Below are 24,442 nucleotides of genomic sequence, written 5' to 3'. Positions count from 1 at the left end.
ATACAGTTGTTGTGAATTGCGAAATGCTACAATTATTATATTAAATCAACCAGTACCAACCACATTTGAAAATCGCAATTCGAAAATTCGCGACTATACGAGCTCCCCTTAAAGCAGTGCAGAATTATGAAATATGAATGTTATTCTAATTGCTTAATTTACATAAAAAAATAAAATTGTTTCTTAAATTGGTAAATTGAGACAATATTCGCAAATTCGCTATTCTCGACTATAACATTATGAACCCTGTATTGAGAACAACATAGATTTCGTTATATACGACTACATGAACTCCGCGTAAATAAAGGATACTTTTATTTTCAAACAAGATCGCTCACCTGTTGACGCAGTAGTAAATCCGCGCTATGACCGTATGAACGTAGCGCGAGTGAAATTCTGTGGCTTCCTTCAAGAAAGTTAAGCCGGGGTGCGTCTCTACTACGTCCTGGACTAGAGGAATGAAGTCTTCTGGAGCCAGCCAGGTGCGACGACCCCTGGTCAATATGTAAACGAAACGGGACGCAGCGTCGTGACACTGCTGAACCATACTGAAAGTAAAAAAATACTTATATAGACTTTAATTAACATTGTTTACTGATTGTGAGATCCTCAACTGACATTATTAGCTACTTTTTAAAATTAGTAATATGAAACTCTTCTACAATGAGTAGTTTATCAGTGATATTACTGCTGCATGAACATAAATGGAAAAAAACTAAAGGCCTATCAAGTTACATGTGAAAATAATATCTCAAAGGATCATTGATGCATGCAGTAAAGTATATGTCTGGTTAAATCACTCACTGGGTTTTATGTTGCATGTACGATAATAATAAAAGGTCAAGAATCGTGTCATGTTATCCACGGAAACCTTTTCAGACTACCGGCGTTATTTATAATTAGTATGCAATTCAAAATAATCAATATGCTTAAACTACTTGAACTTTAAAGCTTCAGAAAACTTTTGAAATCCCGTCTTCTATAGATACAGGAGTGAATATTAGCGAAAGTAAACATATCTTCTAAAAAATTAAAACACTTCTAGAAATATAACATTTTAATTTTATTCGGTTCGAAGTCATAGCTGGGATAAAATATTAACATAGACAACAAAAATCTGCAATGGGAACAAGTCTATTAATTTGTAATTTAATACTTTTAATATACAGGTTGGGCCAAAAGTACCGGAATGGCAGGATATCTGGGAATATTCAATGGGTAGGGTAAAAATAAAGCACAAAGGGTTTAGGATTGTTCCCTGGCTATCCGATGGTGACCTTGAATTTGATATGGATCATGACCTTCAAGGTCATATCAAGGTTACGAAAATTTTTTTAAATGAGACCCAATCATTTTGACCCCGGAAATGGTACGGAAAATTTTACGTTCGAATATGACCTTGAAATGACCATGAAGGTCACAAATTACTAATGTGCCTAGACTAATAAAGTACTGCATTCGCCCGCCATTTCGGGGTAATCTCTCTGTTAAAAACCATAAAATATAAAATAAATTTCTCAATTTTTGGTTCAAAAAATAAATTTTTCTTATATGAAGTTATGCTCTCGGGTTTTCTTTTCCAAGCTACAGGGCGCTAGAAAGTTAAAAAAAAAATATTTTTTCTCCAATAACTTTCGAACATTATAAGATAATGGAACGAAATTTTAGCCTTAGCTTAATTTGATAATCCTCTAGTAACAGGAAAAAGATTGACTTTGTAAGTTACTCAGTGTCGTGCGTACGGATTGTACCGTAAGAATTTTCGAATAAAATTGTGGTACGCCACTGGTAGAAACATTTTTTTATGATCCACTTTTTATTTTAAACAAAATTACCCTCTTGCGTTTTATTTGTAGCTCTTGTAATTTTTCCGTAAATAAAACTTTTGTAAATACCATTTTTCCCACTGCTAACATAGGAAAATAAAAGTAACAAAAACATTATGAAGAATGCTTTGACTCAGCCACCGAACATGGTCAAATAGGCATTGAGAAAAGACTTTTTCACTGAAAATTATATTAAATTTTTTGAATTTTTTTAGCGCCCTGTAGCTTGGAAAAGAAAACCCGTAGAGCAATAACTTTATATTACAAATATTTATTTTTTAAAATAAAAAATCCACCGTTTCATTTATTCCCAACCTTTACGTTACACCCTGTATATGTATAGGATGTAAAAATATAATTTAATACGTAGATATTGAAACTCCTTAAATAATATTCAAATGGTTAATTTTTTATAGGAGCAAGCATTTTTTCGTATCGGTCAAAATACAAAATAACCGAACAGTTTATTTGACAATACATATTTACAGACTATTAAATTTTGATAATATTTAGATTTAAACAGCTGCCAAATATAAATAATAATTTGTAAACTACCATTTAGAGCCAAATAGGTATTTGGTCAATCTAGGAACTATAGAATTGAATATAACTGTCAAGCATGGCGCTTGGCGTGCTGTAAAGTTTTAAATGCGTACATTTAGGTTTGTGGGGGTCGAGTAAAGTTTCGATATTTTCTGAGAAATAAATAAAACTGAAATTTGAGCTGCAGCCTGATGGAAACTTTAAATAACTTTTCTGTGTTAGAGAAGTGAGAGATGATAGGTAGGTATAATATTTTAACCAAAACTCCGTTCTGTAAATCAACGTGAGCCTTAAAAATATTAAGATTGCTATACCACATATCTAACCTGTGGCTATACGCGATTTCTGAAAATGGTTATATTTGATACATATCCAAGCGACTACTTAAAAATTTCGGTTGCTAGCGGTGAATTGAATTTTAAGCTATCAGATATCCCATTTTCCGATTAGTGAACTTATACATTTTAAGAACTTTTAAAAATATAAAAATATAATATATCAGGCGTATGTATATGTACAGATGAAAACACTTTATTTCTAAGCTTAGAATTTGTCCTTATTTATGAACTCCACTCCCGAAAATCGTCTGTTCTTTTTTTAAGTGAAAAGATGTTTTAAAAAATTGTAATATAAAAAATGTATTAGTAATCCGTTCCTTTATTCAACCGCTTATTCCAATTATCATAAATAACCATAACCATTATTTCCGTATAGCTTGTCAAATTGATAATTATTAATATTTAATAATTATTTCCTACTATTTATAGTAGTTTGATAAACAAGACTTTTAAGATGGCCCCAAAGAAAAAAATCGGGAGGATTAAGATCGGGAGGCCGAGGCGGCCACGGAAAAGAACTACCTCGACCTATCCAACGATCGGGAAATGTGGTATTTAAATAAGCCCTTACTTCCCTGTTAAAATGGGGTGGTGCACCATCGGGCATAAACCACATGTTATTTTCAAATATTTAAAGGGACGTCTTCCAATAACGGATTAAGGTGTTCTTGCAGTAAATATAGGTATTTATACCCATGTACAATGTCATCAATTCTAAGTAGTTTTCAATTATTTCCCATCCATACATTAATGATAAATTTTTGTTGGTGTTTTGTCTAAATAATAATCTAAATGTATCAAAATGATTTATGACAAATATCTAACTGCTAATTATACAGACTTATTGGTAGTCATCTCAATTTCCAAAGGAACCAAGATTTTTTTATAAAAATGTTAATATCACATTTTTGATGCAATACATGTATGTTGTTAATAGAATTCGATTTTTCAAAAAAACGGTACAAAATATCGACTGATTTTTTTTTATGAAATACTACAACTATTTTTACTTCATTTTTGACATGACCTTTCCGGACACCCGGTATATTTAAATTTCCAGTTAAATAATGACTTCATACAAAAATACACGGCAGGTTTTTGTCACATTATTCCATTTTCTGTTAACATCTAAAAAGGTAGCAAAAACGCCATTACAGAGACAAAGTTACTTTTCTTGTCAACTGAAATGAAAGTAACTTAATCGATGTGAAAGATAATGGTCAGTGGTCAGTTAATAGTTACCAGAGAAACCTTAGAGGAATAAGTAAACAAGAAACCAACCGAACATTACTGCTATTAGCAGTTACAGATTTTCTAAAAGGTTCTATCAGAAGTCTACTAGCATTTGAATATTTTTTTTTATCGGAAGCACCTTGTCTAGATACTTCGTTTTCTATTTTTACTTTGTAAACATTTTAGGCAGGTTTATATAAAAAAAATCATATGCTATTGACGACGTAATATTTGTACTAATATGAGAACTCACCTTTGCCAAAAATTCATGAACTGTTCCATCGTACAACTACCCTTGTCCGCACACGCTGCCAAATACAAAGGAGTTTTCCAGTACAGCGGCAGCTGACACGCTTGAGTGATAGCCCCAAAATGCTCCCTGGAAGCTCTCTCGCCAATCTTGGAGAATGCGGATCCAATCTGTTAAGTCAAACATTAACATAAACATAATTTTGGTGAATATATTTTAATTGAAAATAATCACGTACGCAATTAGTTGAATTTATTTCAATTGCAGCATTGTTATTATTTCCTATATTTACGCATGGGCGTCGGGAGAAAATTTTCCAAGAGGTGAGAAAAGTGAATAACAATAAAAATAATCAAATTTGCTAGGTAGACTACATACAGGGATGGCCAGAAGTACAGAATAAAATTCATATCTTTTGAATGAGTAAATTTTTTTTAAAACGCCGAAACACGTTAACTGATTTTGATTTCTTCCCATCTTTCGGTTATATAATAATTAATTTTTCTTCAACCCCCTAACCCCCAGCTACCCCTACTTTTTTTTTAAATGGAAACATAAGGCATTAGGGAGCTCGTTGAAAAGCTTATAGAAAACCGAATCCAGCCATACCAAATAAACCAGTTTTATTTTTTCAATAGCAAGGTTTTTAGGGTTGTATAGAACACCTACTTAACAAATGAAATAAAATTTAATTATCTTCAGTGTTATCCTCCATGAATTTGCACAGAATAAAATAAAGAATTTGAAACTGTACCTATCACTGCTAACGCAAAAAAGATATATTTTTTATGTTGCGTTTTTTTGGCACCACTTACTTGCCAGGCTTTCTGGTTAATTTTTCGCTTTAGTTGTAAATTGGAGTTCGAAACGTTACTATTGTGTCAAAATCAAGTTATTTACTGAATTGCAATGGTATTGTCGGAAAGGCAACGCATCGAAATCTTGATATTGCTTGGATGTGGAGACAAAATAAGAAGTCAGGCTGAAGTGCGCGATTTATTTAATGCGAAATATCCCGAAAACCAAATCTCGCAAGGGACAGTTAGTAAAATATTTCACAAATTTGAGGAACACGGTACAGTACAGACTTTGCCCAAAACTGGACGGGCACGTGCTTTGAATGAAGAAAAGAAATTAGACATTGCATTAGAACTTGTTGAAAATCCTCATACTTCAACTGTTTCATTGGCCCGCAATCACGATGCTTCTCGAACTGCAATTCGAATGTTTCTGAAACAAGAGAAATACCACCCCTATAAGGTATGTCTTGTCCAAGAGCTTTTGGAAGACGATTATGATAGGCGATTACAATTTTGTGAGGAAATGATGAGACGGTGTGACGACAATAATGGTTTTCAACGAGACGTACTTTTTTCGGATGAAGCTACGTTTTATTTAAATGGAGTGGTTAACAGGCACAACTATCGCTTTTGGTCCCAGGAAAATCCACACTGGACATGCGAATCGCATACGCAGCATCCACAAAAAGTTAATGTATGGGCAGGTATCATCAACAACAGAATCTTGGGCCCATTCTTTTTTGAAGAAAATCTTACTGCCGCACGCTACCTGGATTTCCTAACATTTGACCTGATACCTGCTCTAGCTGTGATTTTCCCTCATGAAATTGATCCAGATATACCGAATGAAAGAATTTGGTTCCAACAAGATGGCGCTCCCCCACATTTTGGTATTGATGTTCGAAGATACTTAGATGAAATGTTTCCAAATCGCTGGATTGGTAGACGGGGTACAGTTGAATGGCCGCCAAGATCCCCCGACTTAACACCCCTGGATTATTTTCTTTGGGGATATTTGAAAGAAAGAGTCTACCAGGACAGACCGGATAATATTGAGAATTTAAAGAACAAGATTAGGGCGGAGATGCATAATTTACCAGCTGAAGTCATTCAGAATGCTGTGGACAGCTTTTACTATCGTCTTGGAGAATGCCAAATAGTGAATGGAGGACATTTTCAGCATTTGCGACATTGAGTTTATTTTTGTAAATTATCTAGTTGTTTCAATTTCTAAATGAAAAAAAACTTGTTATTGAAAAAATAAAACTTGTTTATTTGGTATGGCTGGATTCGGTTTTCTATAAGCTTTTCAACGAGCCCCCTCATGCCTTATGTTTCCATTTGAAAAAAAAAGTAGGGGTAGCTGGGGGTTAGGGGGTTGAAGAAAAATTAATTATTATATAACCGAAAGATGGGCAAAAATCAAAATCAGTTAACGTGTTTCGGCGTTTTAAAAAAAAATTAACTCATTCAAAAGATATGAATTTTATTCCGTACTTCTGGCCATCCCTGTATAATAAGAAAATCCGAAAGATATAATTAGAGTTATGAATGAATTGTTTAGGATATGACATTACACAGGGTACCTCTGAAATAGGTTGGTTCCTTCAAATGGATAATACAACAAATTATTTTAAGCAAAAAGTTTCAAATGAATATGGGACAAGGAGATACGAGGAGTAGGTACCACTAGGAACCCCAGAACTTCGACGCCAAGGAGTATTTTGCAAACTTTATTAGTATTTTTTATAACTAATTTCCAAGAAAAAAAGGTGCCTTACAGTTTTTTCGAAGAACGAGTTGTTCTAGTATGATTCTTTTTATATTAAAGTGAACAGAGAACACGGTCAAGTAAATCGAAAATAAATCTTCGCTCCGTAAAAACAGAACGTAGGATTTTTTTGTTAGAAATATAATTTTAAATATAAAGCAATGTGTCAAAAATTCAAACAATCATTGGCGTAGAAATTTTGATATCTTTTAGGAGCTGTTACGTTACAATTTTTATACACCAATTTTTTTTTAATTATTAACACACTAATATCTAAAATTATATTTCTAATAAAACTATTCCATTTTTGTGGAATAAAGAGTTTTAGAATTATTTTTGATTCTTGGTACCCCATTTTATAAAAACAGAAGTAAAATGGCTCTAAAATCAACAGCACTAAATAAATATGCAGATTACTCATTGGCGTCGAAGTTTTGAGGCTTTCAGTGCTACTTACTTCTCGTATCTCCACCACTGATTGACATATTTGTAAATCAAGTTAGCTGGTTTTTACCTTTACTTAAGTAAATCAGTGGACTAAATTTCTTCAGTCTACATCAAATATCCTCAGAGATAATGCAGAAAAATGTAAGTATACTTTTTTGGTAATTTCAACACTATATATCGAAAACAAAGCGAACAACGATCCAAGTTCATATGACTGTTTTTGCTTACAATAATTAGTTCTATTACTCATTTTAAGGAACCACTTATTTCAGAAACACCTTGTATAGTCTACCGTGTAAGATTATTTGTGTTGTATTTGGAGATAGCTGATATCTGAAAAGATTTATGAGTGCAACACAGATAAATTATTTTTTACGTCACTCGATTTCTAAATATAATATTAACAAATGGACGGATAAGAAACGGAGACAAAATTTGAGAAAATAATATATAGCATTATCCCCCTAATTCTGTTTTTGAGCATTAACAAAGCCGGCTCTAGGTGATTTGGTCACTTAGCCAAATATGAATACAACATAAACAAATGCCGAAATGCCGTATCGTGTGATGGTGCATATCGATACATTCGAAAGCATATTCGCAAAATATACTAAACATTACAAACGGCACACTGTTTGGACTATTCAATAAACAAGTGTTAATTGATGAGGTGGTTCGCTCAGAGAACGGTAAGTAAAATGTACAAACACCGCTATCAACTTCAAGTAAGCTCCACCACGTATTCCTTTTTACATTTGTAAAAAATGGCACGTGTACATGGTTATTTACATAATATTCTACTCCATAAATTTGTAGAAAATTTTCTTATAATTTCAAATATGTTCTTACAAAAACAACATTTGTTTTTTGGAGACGTAATATGTAAAACATGTCAAACATATATTTTTTATTGATTGAACATTACAGTGATATAAGGTTTGACGATCTAATCTCTAATAATAAAAGAGATATGGCCAGAATAGAGCAAAGAGTTTATTATAGTATACTCGTAGTACTATAACTCTAGTATACTATAGTATACTAGAGTTATAGTATACTCGTTTGGTGATACTTTCCTCATTACATATCCAAATATTTAAAAATATACAGCGTGTTTTACCAAACTAATATAAGTATAACTTTGGCTTGTATCTTCAAAATGCAACATTCAATTGTTTTTATAAGTATAGGTTTGAATCACGAGAAAATGTCCAACAATTTTGTCCCATACAGTTCTTTTCTAAATATATGAAAGTAACATAGATAACAGGGATAGAATGTTACCTGAATATTCTGTACCATAATGTAATTACATGGTTTACAAATTTTGGCCAAATAATCTACAAATATTTGACGAGTGACCGTATCATCTGGAGAGCCTCCTTTAGATACTCCAGCAAATATTTCAATTGTATGAAGTAATTTTGGTTTTGTTAGATAGATTAAAAGCAATTTTAATATTTGGAGGGCTAAAAGTGACATTATATACTATCCTGAAATTATACAGGGGTGTCCCGAAATTCATGCAACAAAATTTGGTCATAGATTCTTAAGACAAATTTAGGGGACCCTTATTTTTCTTTTTGCCAACTGGCCCCCCTCTTTCGGAGTTACAGACCCATGAAATCTACCCCTAAGAAGTCTTTTTTATATCTCAAAACCATGTAATACGAGAATCACTAAATTTAGTACACAGGAGTTTTATGACGTGGAATCTCACAGTGCTACGCTTTTTGGCTAGAAACCCCCTTAAGACACTTTTTTGTGGGCGCCATTGTCTTTGGAACCAGAAAAATTTGGTCGCAAATTTGATTTTTTTTTTAAATTATTAGTTAGCTAGAAAACCAATGAGTTTAGAAACTTTTTTGTCTCTTGATATTTGTTTCGTAAAACGCAATGTTTTTGAGGAAAATGGCGAATCACATATGCATTCGATCACATTTTGACATTTTTCTCGAAAACATAATAGACAAAAAAATTTCTAAATTTAATGGCTTTCTAGGGGACTGATAATTTTTAAGAAAATTAAATATGCGACCAAATTTTTTTGGTCCAAAGACAAGGGGGCCCACGAAAAATTGCCTTAAGGAGCACCATCAGATTCCACATGTTATAAAACCCCTGTATACCAAATTTAGTGATTCTCGTACAACAGGGTTCTGACAATTAGATATAAAAAAAGATTATTCTTAAGGGCGGATTTCAGGGGGCTGTAACTCCGAAGGAGGGGGCCACTTGGCAAAAATAAAAAATACGGATCCCCTAAATTTCTCTTAAGAATCTATGACTAAATTTTGTTGCATGAATTTCGGGACACCCTGTATTATAGAGATTTAAGTATTAAAAATCAAGACCTATAAGTTGACATTAAGGAAGTGTGAAATGGGAATAATAATCTCATTTTTGCTAATACATGAAATATTTAAAATTACCGTAAAAATTATTGATATGGCAATAGGAAATAAATTTTTCTAAGATGGGTGAAGTCTGTACTAGCCCCTTCTGCTAAAGTCCTGAAGGACACTTAGAAGATACTGAAGATTTATTATTAGTCATAAATTACAATTCATTTTCTAACTTTTTCGTGCGTAATCTTGAATTAATTTTTAGGTTTCTCTCTGCAATGAAATGACATTACGAATTTTCAGGTGCATATAGTTATAAATGATACAGAGAGATCCAGAATGATTGAAGTATTTGGAGATCGCAGCCTGTGCCTGTCTCTACCAATACTACAGATTTTTATATGCTAAAGATGGTGTAAGAAACAGACTGACTGCGTTCCCCAAACGATTCAACCATTCTGGATCCTAGGTATATTGATGTAGTGATAGTGGCAGATTTTTCGATCTTTAATGTAAACTTGCATTCTTACCTTTGCTCTGATGACGTCCATCTGACTAGGAGGCCCCGGTTTGCCCGACGGATAGTGAAACCTGGGTATGTTGACGTTCCTGTGCGCTCTCACGTGCCTCTGCAGCGTCGTGTGCTGCAGGGACGGCTGTTTGGGTAGAGGCTGAAGAGCACAACACAAAATCACCATATCGCCAACAACGTCAGCGGCTCTCAAGCATAAATTCGATGGTTCCGTTTTGATAGTCTCACCGAGTTTAATATAAAAACACACTATAAATCTCCGTCGCAGTTTCTGCACACTTAACAACTAGTAATTACTTATAATTACTGCCTGTTTGAGTTTTAATCAGTGTTACATCGAGGCATGTAACGTTGGAATGATTGTAAACTACTACAGAAAAATCCTAAACATAATGAGATAAGGTTAAGTTTCTATTTGTGTGCTGGATTAACTTACGTACTTATCTTTCTATATATCACTTATAGAGTGATTATAAAAGGATAAAAGTAATTTACGTAGTAGGCAATAAAATACGAATTGTGTCAGGTATCAGGTAATAGGTTTAAATGACATTAAAATATGGAGAGCAGCTAGAACAGGTAGGTATATAAAACAGATGTTATGACTTAGCAAAATTAAACTACAATAAAAAAAGGATTGTACCGAGAAGTTCGTCAAATAGACATTTATTATATTTACTCTACTTTGTACTTTACAACAACAAACAGTAATCTCAGGAATGCTCTAATTACATGAAGACTGATTATTAATTACATAATTTCACTTTGGATTAAAAATTGACGTATAAAATAATAAATAATCATCATGTAATTTTATTTTTAAGTTTTTACAAATGGGATATACCGTTTTAGGTTAATATGCAATTATTACATTGATTAACTTGAAATTTGGAGGATCAAAGCAACGCATTCAAATGTATCGTTTGTACATTTAAAATTGAATCAAATATTTTTTATTATACAAGGACGGTCGAAATTATGTTCTAAAATTTACGCAACTTTGACAGAGCAGTCAAATTTGACATTTCGCCCTAGTAGGCAGATAACCCTGTTACTTTTCTACAAAAAAGTAACATCATGACTTTTCATGACTATGGGCACCTAGGTCACCAGATCTTAACCCCGTTGACTTCTTCTTGTAGGGTTACCTAAAAGAAATGGTGTATTCAACTCCGGTTTATACAAGAGAAGAGTTGATGGCAAGAATAGAACATCATTGTAATGAAATTAAACATAATCCACAAATGCTATTTAGAGTGTAACAAAATAATCTTAAAATAATAAGGAAGGGCATTAAACTAGATGAAGGACATAATTATCGAGCATTTACTGAAGTAACCTCTTTTAATCCATATGTTTCAGTATTAACTTTTTTCTGTTGCGTTGTGTCCCCGGTTGTGGCTATTCCCAAAATACAAAAATTTAATTATCTTGACAACCTTTCATTTTTTCATAAGTCATGAAGTATACCTTTTTTGTAGAAAGGTAACCTATCTGCCTGCGAGGGCGAAATGTCAAATTTGACAGCTCCGTCAAAGTTGCGTAAGTTTTAGAACACACTTCGCCCGTCCTTGTATAATAAAAAATATTTGAGTCAATTTTAAATGTACAACGATACATTTGAATGAGTTGCTTTGATCCCCCAAATTTCAAGTTAATCAAAGTAACCCTTTAGAAATTATGGACAACATTCATTTTTCCACTTCTTACTTTGCTGAGGGACGTTGGTCGTGCATTTCATTATCGTTTGCGCGTGTAGGAGTGAATTTGATGCTTTGCTTGATCGAGGGTATGTGCACGTGTTTTTATGGCAGTCAGTAGCATTGTGTAACGTGAGTATAGAGCGGCACACGGCTTGACCATAGATTTAGCCTATTTTTACTACTACAACGCGTATTGCGTAATACAGATTACTACTGTTTTTGATTGTCGCCACAAAGTTTCCAATGTCTACTTGAAAAAGGAAGAGACATTGAAAAAAGTAATGAAGAAAAGATTGAGACAGTAATTATCTGTAATTATTTATTGGTGGTATTTTCTGTGACTTTTGACAAAAAATCAGTTCAAGTTTNTTTTCAAATTACAGCCAATTTTCATAATTTTTTTGGAAACTTTGATGGCCCATATCTCTTCAGGGGTGAACATTTTACTAAGGCGATTTTTTGCAGATCATGTTCTTTTGAAATGTAGATTCACTGGTATCATTTATGCTACTCCATTCAAAAACACCCTGTATAATAAAACTGTTATATTTTGATAGTAATTTAGGTCTAAAAGCTTTGGTTATTTTATTTCATTTCAAAAGTTACTAAAGCAGTGCTTACGATGAAGCACTTATTAAATATAAAAAACAGAAATATGCCTCCAGCCGCTATTTGTCCTAAAACAATTGAACGGAAGAATAATGTTGTAAGTAATGAAGCCTTAGTTTTAACCAGTTTATCTTATAAATACAAATCGGAAATGTTAGGGCGGTTTCAATGTGGTACAGGGTTGGCTGTAGGTCGGGTTCTCTTTTATTATAATTTTATTCAAACAAAAAGTGACACAATTGTTGCCGTCTTTTTCATTCTTTACATTATATAATGTAACATAAGTATTTGCATAACAATATGAAACAAAAAGGGGTAATATCTAGTTTTCTACACTAAACGCTTCACATGGAATTTACCATAAAATATATACGTATAGTACGTAATAATAGGTACCAGCAAAAATTAACAAAATAATAATTTCTTATAAGGAAAGCTACTGCAGAAAATAATTAACAGTTATCCTAAGTGTTCCACGGTTAATTGTCTCCAGCGATCGGTAAATACCAATTTCAAAAACGAAAATGACCGTTCAATATTTACCGAGGTCACAGGCGTTCGTCTAAAATAGTTGAAGGTTTTAATATATGCCATTTTTACTAATGACGACCAAGCTTCTACTACTTTTACATTTTAATAATCCCACTAATCGCGTCATTGTACAATAATATGTACATGTCTGCCTCTGATCTGCAGTTTCTCATCGATCAATTTATTCGATAAGTATCTAGCGGCACCCTAATGCCTGCCCTGTTGTCCTGGCGTGCTGGTGAACAATCCGGTTTTTTTTGCTGATGGTCTTGCATTTCATTATCGTTTGCGCGTGTATGAGTGAATTTGATGCTTTGCTTGGTCGAGTGTATGTGCACCTGTTCTTATGGCAGTCAGTAGCATTGTCAGTAGCCGGCACACGGCTTGACCATAGATTTAGCCTATTCTTACTACTACAACGTGTATTGCATAATATAGATTACTACTGTTTTTGATCGTCGCCACAAAGTTTCCAATGTCTACTTGAAAAAGGAAGAGACATTGAAAAAAGTAATGAAGAAAAGATTGAGACAGTAATTATCTGTAATTATTTATTGGTGGTATTTTCTGACTTTTGACAAAAATCAGTTCAAGTTTGGTAATGAAAACAGATAGTTTTTCGATACGTTGTGCTACAAAAGTAACTCAAGATATTTTTCAAAAATACATCCACACCTCAGATGATGGAGAAAATTCCGTTTGTTTTTATTGTAAAAATTCATATTCTAATACTAAAAAAGGTGAACGATAATTTCCCCTACTTTGTAAATCCTCAATACACAATTTCTTTCCTGTACGATTATTTTTTTACCAAGATTTGAAGTTACTGGTATTTGAACTAATATAAGTATTATAGTCAGTTGCCCGAGATTCCCAGAATATTTCCGGTTTAGATGTGGTTACTCCAGTTATACTTAACTGGCATAATAAAACCTTATTTTAGTGCTGTTTGGTGACAATAATTGAGTTTATATTAATCTTGCAGACATGTACTATATTCATCTTCAGCTGTGCAAAAAAATACCACACGAAAATTCATTGAAACATCTTAAAACTCAACGAAAAAAAATGACTTTCTCTGGAGGAATAAGTGGAAATTCAGAAGATTTATGAGTACATTAAAGAAGTTAACTATATTTTGTAACTATTAAAAAATATATTTAAATGGAACAACAGAGCATCAGAGACAGCTTAATCTGCAATGAAGTTTTTTGTTTACTATTGAAAGAACTATAAATGGACTAAAGTTACTATTTGATATTTTCGAATTGTTTAAGGAGATGAAATAATTCTGCTTTTTGTATGTACTACATATTTCCTATGTCTTTATCCAGTATTCAAAAATAATACACTACTGGAAAAATTGAAGGAATAGAAAAATTTTTCATGAATTTTTTAGTGATTTTGGAAGGCTGTATCTCAGTGAAATATGTTGTATCGAGATAAAAAAATAAATCATTTTGAAGCTTTAAGTCCCTAGTTTCAAGATCTGTAAACAAAACATTTTTTTGAGCTACGGTTATCGAGCAATCAAAAGAAATACCTCAAGAAAAAAAAATCCATTTTTTTTGGGGCCGTTTTATTATGAGTACATTGAGCTGTAAAGATGTATTATTCTTTTCATAAATATTTGTAAATTAGCGGTAGATTTTCTAAAAATCTGTAGTCATTTTTTGCATCTTTCTCAAATTAATGTCAATGATGAAGGTAAAATGTTTTCTTCAAAAACCATGACAGTGCCTTTGTAAAGAATTTATTCAAGTTTTCAAAATAGGCCTTGGATTCACTGTGCAATAATTTCTTGCAGATATATCGATGATTAAAGGCAACAGTGTTATTTTTTAGTCGCATGGAAACCTTTCAAAAGTCAAATTGAAGCTGAATAAATAAGTTAACAGACCTCTGTATTGAATGAGTTTGAAAAAAATTCGTACATGGATAGTCCTAAAAATGTAGGAAAATTACTTTCTTGAGGTATTTCTTTTGATTGTTCGATAACCCTAGCTTAAAAAATTTGTTGTCTAAAGATCTTGAAACTAGAGACTTAAAGCTTCAAAACATTTTTTTTATCTCGATACGATCATTTTCATGAAAATATTTTGTTCTTTTAGTTTTTCCAGTATGTAGTGTATTGTTTAGGCAAACTAGTTAGCATCTAAATAACTGACAAAACAAGAAATTGTAGCTTACACTCCACGGAGCTATTTATAGAAGTTTCCCAGCATTGGAATTTGTAATACTTCTGACCAAAATATACGCAACCCCGAGGTACAGATATACATTTATTTTTCAACGAAATGGAACATTAAACTGCAAAAGCGTTAAATACAAAAGCACCACGGTTAGTCCTTCAGTGTTGTCTTTGTCCCAGGTTGTTCACCCGTTTCAATTCCATTTTCAGTAAACGCACTACACTTACACTCATTACTTAACACTATTATTAAACGTTTCGGTGATAAGGTACAACACGAAATACGTTTATCACACAATCTACTTTACGATAGTCGACACCTCACTACTAACGCTCAAGAAAGAAAAAAAAACTACGCGCCTATAATTATTTCGCAATAATTATCATTTATATTCACACCGGCCACCGCAGTTAAATTCGGTTCCGATAGAGTCGATACCACACTTTCCTTCCTGCGAAGGGAAACCTGACCGTCTTTGCGGCTAAACGAATCGCAACTGAATGGAGGCAATTATAAGTTAAATTTAGCCAAATAATAAAGATAAGTTTGTAGAGGGCGGTCGTAAATTACAACTCTAAAAAATATATCTTAATGAAAAAGTTTGAGATAATACGCATCAAACTTCACAGAGACATGCTGATGTTCGAGGTCAAGATCAAGGAGTAGTTTTCCAAGATGTCAGGAGGTCAACTTCTTGAATATACAGTGTGTTCTACGAAAAATAGATTGCGATATTATTCATGTAAAATTATAAGCTGCGTTACCAGATAAATTAAATTTTAACGAAGATTTGTCTACAAATTTTGGCGTTTGTAGAATGGGGTCAATAATTTTGCATATATTTTTTATTACCTTGTTATACCAAGAACAGTAATTTCATTTCCTTCATGTTGGCAATCAATTTTCGGTAAAATTAAAAATTATTAAAATAAAAAGATCAATATTACGTTAAAACACAGTATTCTGGCGGCTGCGATTGGTATAATTTTCACGAGTCTATTCAACCAATCACCGATCGCATTATTTCGAACGTAGACGTAACGGTTTGTCGTTGTTCATTGTAAACGAATCATTAATATTGGTGACGGCAAGATTTAGGGAATTTTTGTTACCAGTACCAGCCCTGCAATATTGGTTAACTAAGCTCGGTGGTCACGTGACTTGTAAACATTTATGAATGAACGGACTTCATTGGCCTATACCCTAATATTATTACTGCTATTTAAAAAATATATATATTTTCAATGGAATATCAATTAATTCTTTCCATTTAAAATATAATTGTTTCTCTGATAATAATAAAATAACATCCTCAATCAATTTTTTAAAAGTTACCTCTGTACATGATCATCACGAGAAAATGTAAAATTAGATTCTAAACTTTGAACATATCCTGAAGTTAAAATATTTACTAATTTTTCACAAGGAATTATTTGTTTTTATTAAAAAGAGAGCAAGTGGATATTTTTTATATTCTGTCACAATTACAGAGATGATATAAGGTTTGATATGTCTGTGTCTGTCTAATAATACGGGAAATAGACCCAAACAAGAGTACCATATAAAGGTAATGTACCACACGAAAATTTGATTGACCACTAGCTATTGTATTTCTGATAAAAACAGAACAAATGTTTTTTTACTTTTCCGACGTCTTCAAATACAATGAAGTTACAGTTAAATCTAACAATTTTGCGTGGTGACCTTGTACAAATATGCGAAACTGATAAAAATGAATATCTTGAACGAAAAAAGAATTTCTGCTATTTTTAATTTTGTACTTAGCATGTTTAGTATGTAATGTAACAAGTTAGTAAATAAAATCCGTTATCAAAATTTACATATTTATATCAGTACTCTTGAATTAATCAATCAATCAATGATCATAGATAAGAATAAAAAATAAAAATCTAACAGAATCGGCCCCAATTTTAGTATGCGAAAAATGATACATAGATTACAATTATTAATAAAAGGGCCACGTTTTACATATTTCGATGTGATGGTTGGTTAAAGATGATTTCGAATCATTTTACATTCATTTCAACTAACTGTAGAAATTGTAAATATAAGGATATAGCAAATCTAACTGAAATTTAGTATAATGATGTAGTTAGTCCTTTTATTTTATTCAGTTTATCTTAAAATGTTTACAAAGATGGGAAAATATTTATTTTCTAAATTAGGTGACTGAAACATGAAAGAAAAACAAATGAAAATTTCTTTATAAGACAGAATCTATCAATCTGAATCACTCAGGGGTAAGTGAAATTTCGTCCCATCTTTCTTAGTGTGATAAATTTTTTATTTTATTTTGATCACGCTGTTTTTATTTTTAATGTATTTTATTTATTTTATTGTTAGTTCTCAAAATTGTATTTTACTTTTAAATGTATTAAATTAATTTAATTAAATTAATTCTTTCTGAAATAAAAAAAAAATCCTGTAAGATAGTATAACATTAAACAGAAAATTCTAATTCTAACAATGACTTAAGTAAATTGTAAAACCCAATAAAGTTTTCCATTCTACATTAGGTTTCTACTAAATAAACTTAACTTTCCATTAAGTATTATTTTGATCAACACAGAAGATCGTGAAAATGATTCCTATTCGACGAATCCCATTTTGTAATTTCATTAATAGAAATATCGGGTAAATACTTTTGATGTTTCCAAACTGCTGAATTTCTTACACTCGTAGTGCCTACATTCAACACGTCAACACAAATATTTATGAAAACTTTCCGTTGCCATTAATAATATATACAAGGCACTATTGTGTGAATATTGAATCAATCATCCAGGTCGTAAGGGGATGAAATTCCAGAAATATATCACGGCAATGGCGTGAAAGGAAACGCCGTAGTAAATGTGCGTAGTTTTATCCGTTTAAAATTTTATTAATAGCCGGAGTAGAGTACATCGCGTCGAAGAATTATCAAATTTTACGTCAAAAACATTCAACCCTGGCGTAATTTTACTACTAACTTGAAAATTTGCCAGGTACTTGTTATCTGCCCGATATTTTTCGTTGAGCATTAATAATGGGATAAAGTAGTATTTATAATAGTTTCTGATACAAGTAATAAATACATATACCTAGAATATAAAGTTTTGAATCATATTAAAAAATATCATAAAAAACTTCATAACAGTATTTTTTAAAGGTTTAACTCCTTTGAAATTTTCAGTTTACATGTACCTTTTACAAATTTAAAGGGTGTCTCAAAAGTAACGCAGATTTTGAATTGTGTGCCATTTTCATTCCGAAGAGTTGGCAGCATTGTGCAGAGTCACATGTTGTAGTAAATACGTTGCAGTTAGACAAAATGGAGCACTATACGACGGATGAACGAGTGAAGATTGCCAAAATTCATTATAAGCACGGAGAGTGTGTAGCTGAGACTGTGCGCAAATTACGTGGAATTTTCAGTAGAAGGAACGCCCTGAATGAAACAACTGTACAAAATTTGAACAAATAGATTCGATTGCAGATAATAAAAAAGCAGAGTGGCCTTGTACTGGCCGTTCAGCCGAATATATTGCTACACTGCGTAATGTGACCTTGCACAATGCTACCAACCCTTCAGAATGAAAATGGTGCACAATTCAAATCCCGCGTTACTTTTGGGACACCCTTTATATTTTGAGATACGCAAATGACCCGTCAAAACTTGTGCAGAATTCGTATTCTTTCAATGATTCCATTATTATATTTTTAATGACGATATTGCAGGAAATAACTGCTTTGCATGCGGGCTACATATTTACCCCGACCAGCATTGAATTATTTCCCCGATATTTACTGACAGATAAGAAATAACAGGTCGCTCTCTGCCAGCTTAGTCTCATTGAAGGCCTAAACATTGAGAGATAGATGCATTTTGTTATATCTGATCTCTCTTTTGTAATATTGACTGTAATTATTTTTTATGTGTTTGTTTATATAAAGTATTTTTTGTTTCAGAAATACCATATTAAATTAAAAAATTGTATTTTTGTACAATTTCCAAAATATCCTATTACTTAATATGGCTTTGAGATATTCTTATAAGTATTTTATTAGTGATTTAAAATTTATACCATCTTTCTGATTCTAATTTTATTTTAAATTGGAAATATACAGGGTTATCCAAAAGTCCCGGTACGGCAGAAAAACTTTCGAAGAAAGCATTTTGGGACAAAATTTTTCAGACATAAGTGTACGGATTTTTCCCTGGCTGTGATGGTGACCTTGGATTTGACCTTGACTTTGACCTTCAAGGTCATTTGAAGGTCAAGTTAAGTTTTTTAAATGGGAATCCCTATTTTTTATTGCAGATTTGGAAAGAGCAAGGTCATTGTCAGTTATGGTCAAGACCATCTTCGGACATAAAATTTCCTGCTCTTTTCAAATCAGTAATAAAAAATAGGGGTTCCCATTTAAAAAACTTAATTTAACCTTCAAATGACCTTGAAGGTCAAAGTCAAGGTCAAATCCAAGATCACCATCAGATAGCCACGGAAAAATCCTTACACTTTTGTCTGAAACATTTTTTCCCAAAGTCTTCGAAAGTTTTTCTGCCGTACCGGGACTTTTGGATAACCCTGTGTAATATACTACACTTATACATAAATACAATTTTTTGTAAACCTCAAGAGTCGGAAGTTGTCGCATCAGCAATTTTGAAAGGAACAGCTGCAAGTAGTTAACATTATAATTATTTTAAAAAGCCTAAAATGATATTACAGCTATTTCTATTTTTTTATTTTCAATTCGAAAGTTTGTTACAGTTCATGAAACGTCTATCTTGTAGTTTTGTTTATTTAAATTGCCGCAGCCTCTTCTAGCAGTAGGTAGCTGTGGGTTAAATGAATGAAATATTTCTTCAGGGTAATTACCATTAAAAGACAGCATGGTCTAATCTACTTAGATTTCTAAATAGTTTCCATTTTTCCATATTTTTCCAGATATTTATGGGACTTAGGACCAACCACTAGAAGAAGAAGAAGAAGAAAGATATTTTAAACATCAGTTGCCTGGGAAGAAATTCAATATTTTTATATTAAAAAAATTAAGCAAATTATAAACAATTTGATAGGGGCAAAACAATTCTACTGAAAAAAGCTACTGATGTGATATTTTTAGTTTCAAAACATACAGAGGTAAAACAGTTCTGAAACATGAAAGATTAAATTTATTATGATTCTGTACAAAATTTAGTTTTTCTCACTTGGTTTTTGTGAAAAAAAATCTGAAATTAGTTAAGGCGTTTACCATTTCAAGTTTGCGCTTATTTCCGGAAAATCCTATGTATCTCAAAATACATTGTTCATTCTATATCCCTAAAATACAGATAAACAGTTTATGTGGTCCAAACAAATCTTGTAAAATCCAAAAATAATATCAGTTTGTACCAGTCGCAGCTAGCAGCTTTAAAAACAGGTGAAGCAATGAGTGCCAACAACTTTAAAAATATTTGATTGCGTTCAACTGTATAATATTTTTAGGTATCGAAGGATGTATACCTACAAAAACTTCTTATCTCCATATCAAAATCATTGCAAATATATCTATTAAAAATTATACCCAACACCTGACATTATATTAATCATTGTAACTATATCACAATGGGACCTGAATTTCGAACATTATATTGTTGAGCAAATGGGGTCACCGGTGATTAAAAAAAATGAAATTAATAAATTGATCGTCCTAGATTGCATAATAATGGTTTTCATACCTACACCCCCTCCTCTGGCCTTTGTGCATAAGCTACAAGTTTGAGCACAAAATACCATTAGAGATTGGTCACGGAAATTATCCATTAATGAGAACGACCTAAATTTAATAATGATACCCTGTAATTTACCGTGGTGGTAAAATTTTTACAGTAATGGTGAATGCGCCGAGATAAAAATTGTTACCTAAATAAATGTTGAATTTTTACAGTAACAGATATATGCACAGTAATTTTTTCACAAATATTACAGCATATTATGTTTCCACGCAGTGATTGATTAATGTGATATTTAGTGAGTGTGAATATCAGTGCCGTACGAAAATAACAGGAACATGAGTTCTAATTCGATGTAACTGAAAAGTTACAATATCGATAAATTCAAGCTTTGGAAAAAATTACTGCTTTGCTCTTTCTGAAAAGTAAGCAACACATTTTCAGTAAGATTCTTCGTTGAATAGTTTGAACACTACTTCACTTTTTAATTTAACAATTCAATTCAAGCTTTTAAGACTTCAGCTATAGCAACTAATGATTGGTTATATTTTTTAATTATAATATACCTGTTCAATTATGACACGGGGATATAGTTTATATTTCGTCACGCTGAGCGAAATATCATAAGTAAAAATTGATTAACCTTAACAATATATCTGCTTTAAATAGATTTTGGGAAGGTTACGATGTTGTCATAATAAAAAATATTTTGCTAAAGGAGACTATTAGGGGTCAAAAAGTTATTTGCTAATTTTTACACCAATAAAGTTTATTGCGGTTGTTAGGTTGCTTTCCTAGGATGACGAGTTTTATGTCAATACCAGCAAATTTCTTCGTTTTAGTACAAATAAGTGATTTTCTAGACACTAATAAGTGATTTTTTTACCATGTGTATGTACTATGTGCGCTTTAAAATCAATTATTAACTCTGTCCTTAAATTTTCCCTTTATATTTAAAAAGTTACAAGTAAAAAACAAAATATCTACAATTGGACCAGCCCTCGCTTTTTACTTTTAACTTTCTGAATATAAAACAAAAGTTTTAAGCCAAAATAGATAAAATTATGAACACTATTGTCACCACAAATAGGTACCTACTTCAAATATTTTTGTTAATTTTTAAATTTTCTGCATAACAGCTTTTTTACATAATGTAGTTCTACCGATATTTATAAAAAATCGGTCGTTGATCGAAGATAAAAAACATTGTTGAAACCGAGGTTAAAACGAAGCAGTTCGTGATATAAAGAATGACTTTCTGTATGTTAAATAAATAGCTATTTTAAGTACCTTCAAATTATAGAAAATAATGTAAATTTTGATTTTCTATTTGAGTGCAATGTTTGTCACAAGTAAATAATTCCATTCTAAATTTTAGCACGGAATAGGAACTACAACCGATTAATTGACCACGCCTGTTTATCTATCTGGGAAGAAACATCGTTGCCTTTGAGCGAAAACCTTTGGATTTATTCAACAAGTGTATCTGCTTTATAACTTCGGTGCACGGATACATAAAACTGATAGGCATTTGTTTAGATCAATTTATTTTCATTCCAGACCTGTAGGTTGCTGTATTTCACCAAACCAGAAGCCGTTTCAATCAAATCAGTCTGTTTAACAGCGGCGTAACTCGCAAAACAAAGCCCCATTTTAATATAAAATAATTAAAATTTTGGAGTAATACACATTTAAAATATATAGATAGCTACTATTTACAAAAAACAATCGAAGACACTGCCATTTATGGCTAAAAATCATTGACTAGTTTTATATTGACCATTTTTTCCAATGCTGTGATATAAGTACATAGTTAAAATTTATTTACACCTTTCTCAATGTCAAAATGGGAGATTAAAAAAAATCTAATCCCGTAAAACTAAAACTAAGATAAGATGTCGGTAAATTAGCCCATAGTATGAAACTAAATTAAAATACTATTCTACTTCCTTTAAATTTTAATTCATCTTCTCGCTACTAGGTGTCTACAAAATATTTTAACGTTTCTATGAAGTACCGAGTTTTATTTTGGTGCGCTGATAGGTAAGTCGTAAATAAATCGCCTACTTTTGCCTACTTTTGCACACATTGAGTGCAAAAGGTGAAAAACATATACGCATTGTTAAAACTATGATTTTTAGGGCAAATTTTGTAGAATATTAACCTCATAGACAATTAGATAATTTTTTAGACAATTAACTTCATAGACAATTAACCTCACAGACAATTAACCAACTTCATAGACAATTAACCTCGTATACCATTAACCTTGTAGACAATTAACCTTATAGACAATTAACCCTATAGATAATTAATCATTAGACAATAATTAACCTCATCGTTTTAGACAATTAACTTGATTTTAGACAATTGACCACATTTTTAGACAACTGACCGCATTTTTAAACAATCAACCTCAGTTTTTAGACAATTAGACAAATTAGCCTTATAATTTTTTAGACAATTAATCTTATTTAGACATTCTGGACATTCAAAATCAGTTACCTTGTGTTACATGTATGCCTAACAATGAAGTACACACAAAATCTGAAAAACTATTGCTATTGCAGTCGTAAGAAGCAAGGATTTTTTTATGAAAAATTGATAAATCTTTTTAAATTTCAAGAAATTGATTATGCTCATTTGTATTTTAAGATAAACATTTTTGTACTTGCATTAAGTCTCCCTTAACTAAAATTTATATTTTTAATGCAAGATAAAGTGTACAAACAACACTTTTTCCACAACAAAACTTAAATTTTAAAAGCTATCAAAAATTTGGTCACTCTCCTCTGCTACTCTAGATAATGTTTTTTGCAAAATATCAAAATAATAATATAATCGTTTTGAAAATTATTTCAGCTATAAAGATGTGTACCTACTTGCAAATTACAATGTTATTTTTCCATCCTACTTCTGTTATTTCAAAACTTCCACGCCAATATTACCTGTTTTGTGGATTTACTTTAACGTAGACGTTGTGCAGGTCGTTCCTCCCACGAGAATATCTTATTTAAACCATTTCCGTTACGCCACTGGCGTCCTCCACCCACTACACAATAATTTGCACTTGAAATCGGCATGTGCGTGGGCTCCCATCTGTATTGTGTGAATTTGAGCTAGTGTGTGCGTTCGTGATGTCATAGAGGTAGGGACTGTTATGGAGAACTTACTATCACTCTGTCTCTGTAGTATACGATAGCGTACGAGTTGCGACAGATTGCATGGCTGAGATTGCGTGATTATAGAATGACCGAATTATTACATCACAAAAGGGGGCAGTAGAGTGGCCAGATGTTCTTCTTTAGATTTTTTTCGGAAATAAATGGATTAATAAAAGTTTTATCAAAATATTTCTTTATTTATTTTATTTTACGCTATTCTACAGGCAAAAGCCCAATGACAGAGTTGGAATATACAAAGAAAAAGGAATACGAAAAGAGAAAAAATACACAGAAAACGAAATCGACAAACAAAAATAAAAAATGCAACATAAATGTAAAACTATTCTTGAACTATTCTGGAAAGTATTATAAAATATGAACAAATTATAAATTAGAAAAACGTTAAAAAATCGATTTGGATGCACTAATGAAATACTGA

General features: G+C 31.9%; 1 protein-coding gene across 4 annotated transcripts in view; it reads right to left on the bottom strand.

The window, feature by feature from the left end:
- LOC108904177 (serine/threonine-protein phosphatase 2A regulatory subunit B'' subunit beta) overlaps positions 1-24,442 on the bottom strand; it is a 235,724-nt gene that overhangs the window by 13,556 nt on the left and 197,726 nt on the right. For all 4 annotated transcript variants that reach the window (XM_018706620.1, XM_018706621.1, XM_018706623.2 and 1 more), the window contains 3 exons: positions 10,084-10,224; positions 4,194-4,360; positions 339-548 (listed from right to left, as the gene is read on the bottom strand). In XM_018706620.1, the coding sequence (XP_018562136.1) occupies positions 339-548; positions 4,194-4,360; positions 10,084-10,224 (518 nt within the window). The remainder of the gene's footprint in view (positions 1-338; positions 549-4,193; positions 4,361-10,083; positions 10,225-24,442) is intronic.

Source organism: Anoplophora glabripennis, unplaced genomic scaffold (assembly GCF_000390285.2).
Source record: "Anoplophora glabripennis isolate ALB-LARVAE unplaced genomic scaffold, Agla_2.0 scaffold137, whole genome shotgun sequence".
Classification (NCBI taxonomy): Eukaryota; Metazoa; Arthropoda; class Insecta; order Coleoptera; family Cerambycidae; genus Anoplophora; species Anoplophora glabripennis.
This window is presented reverse-complemented; position numbering and strand designations above follow the sequence as displayed.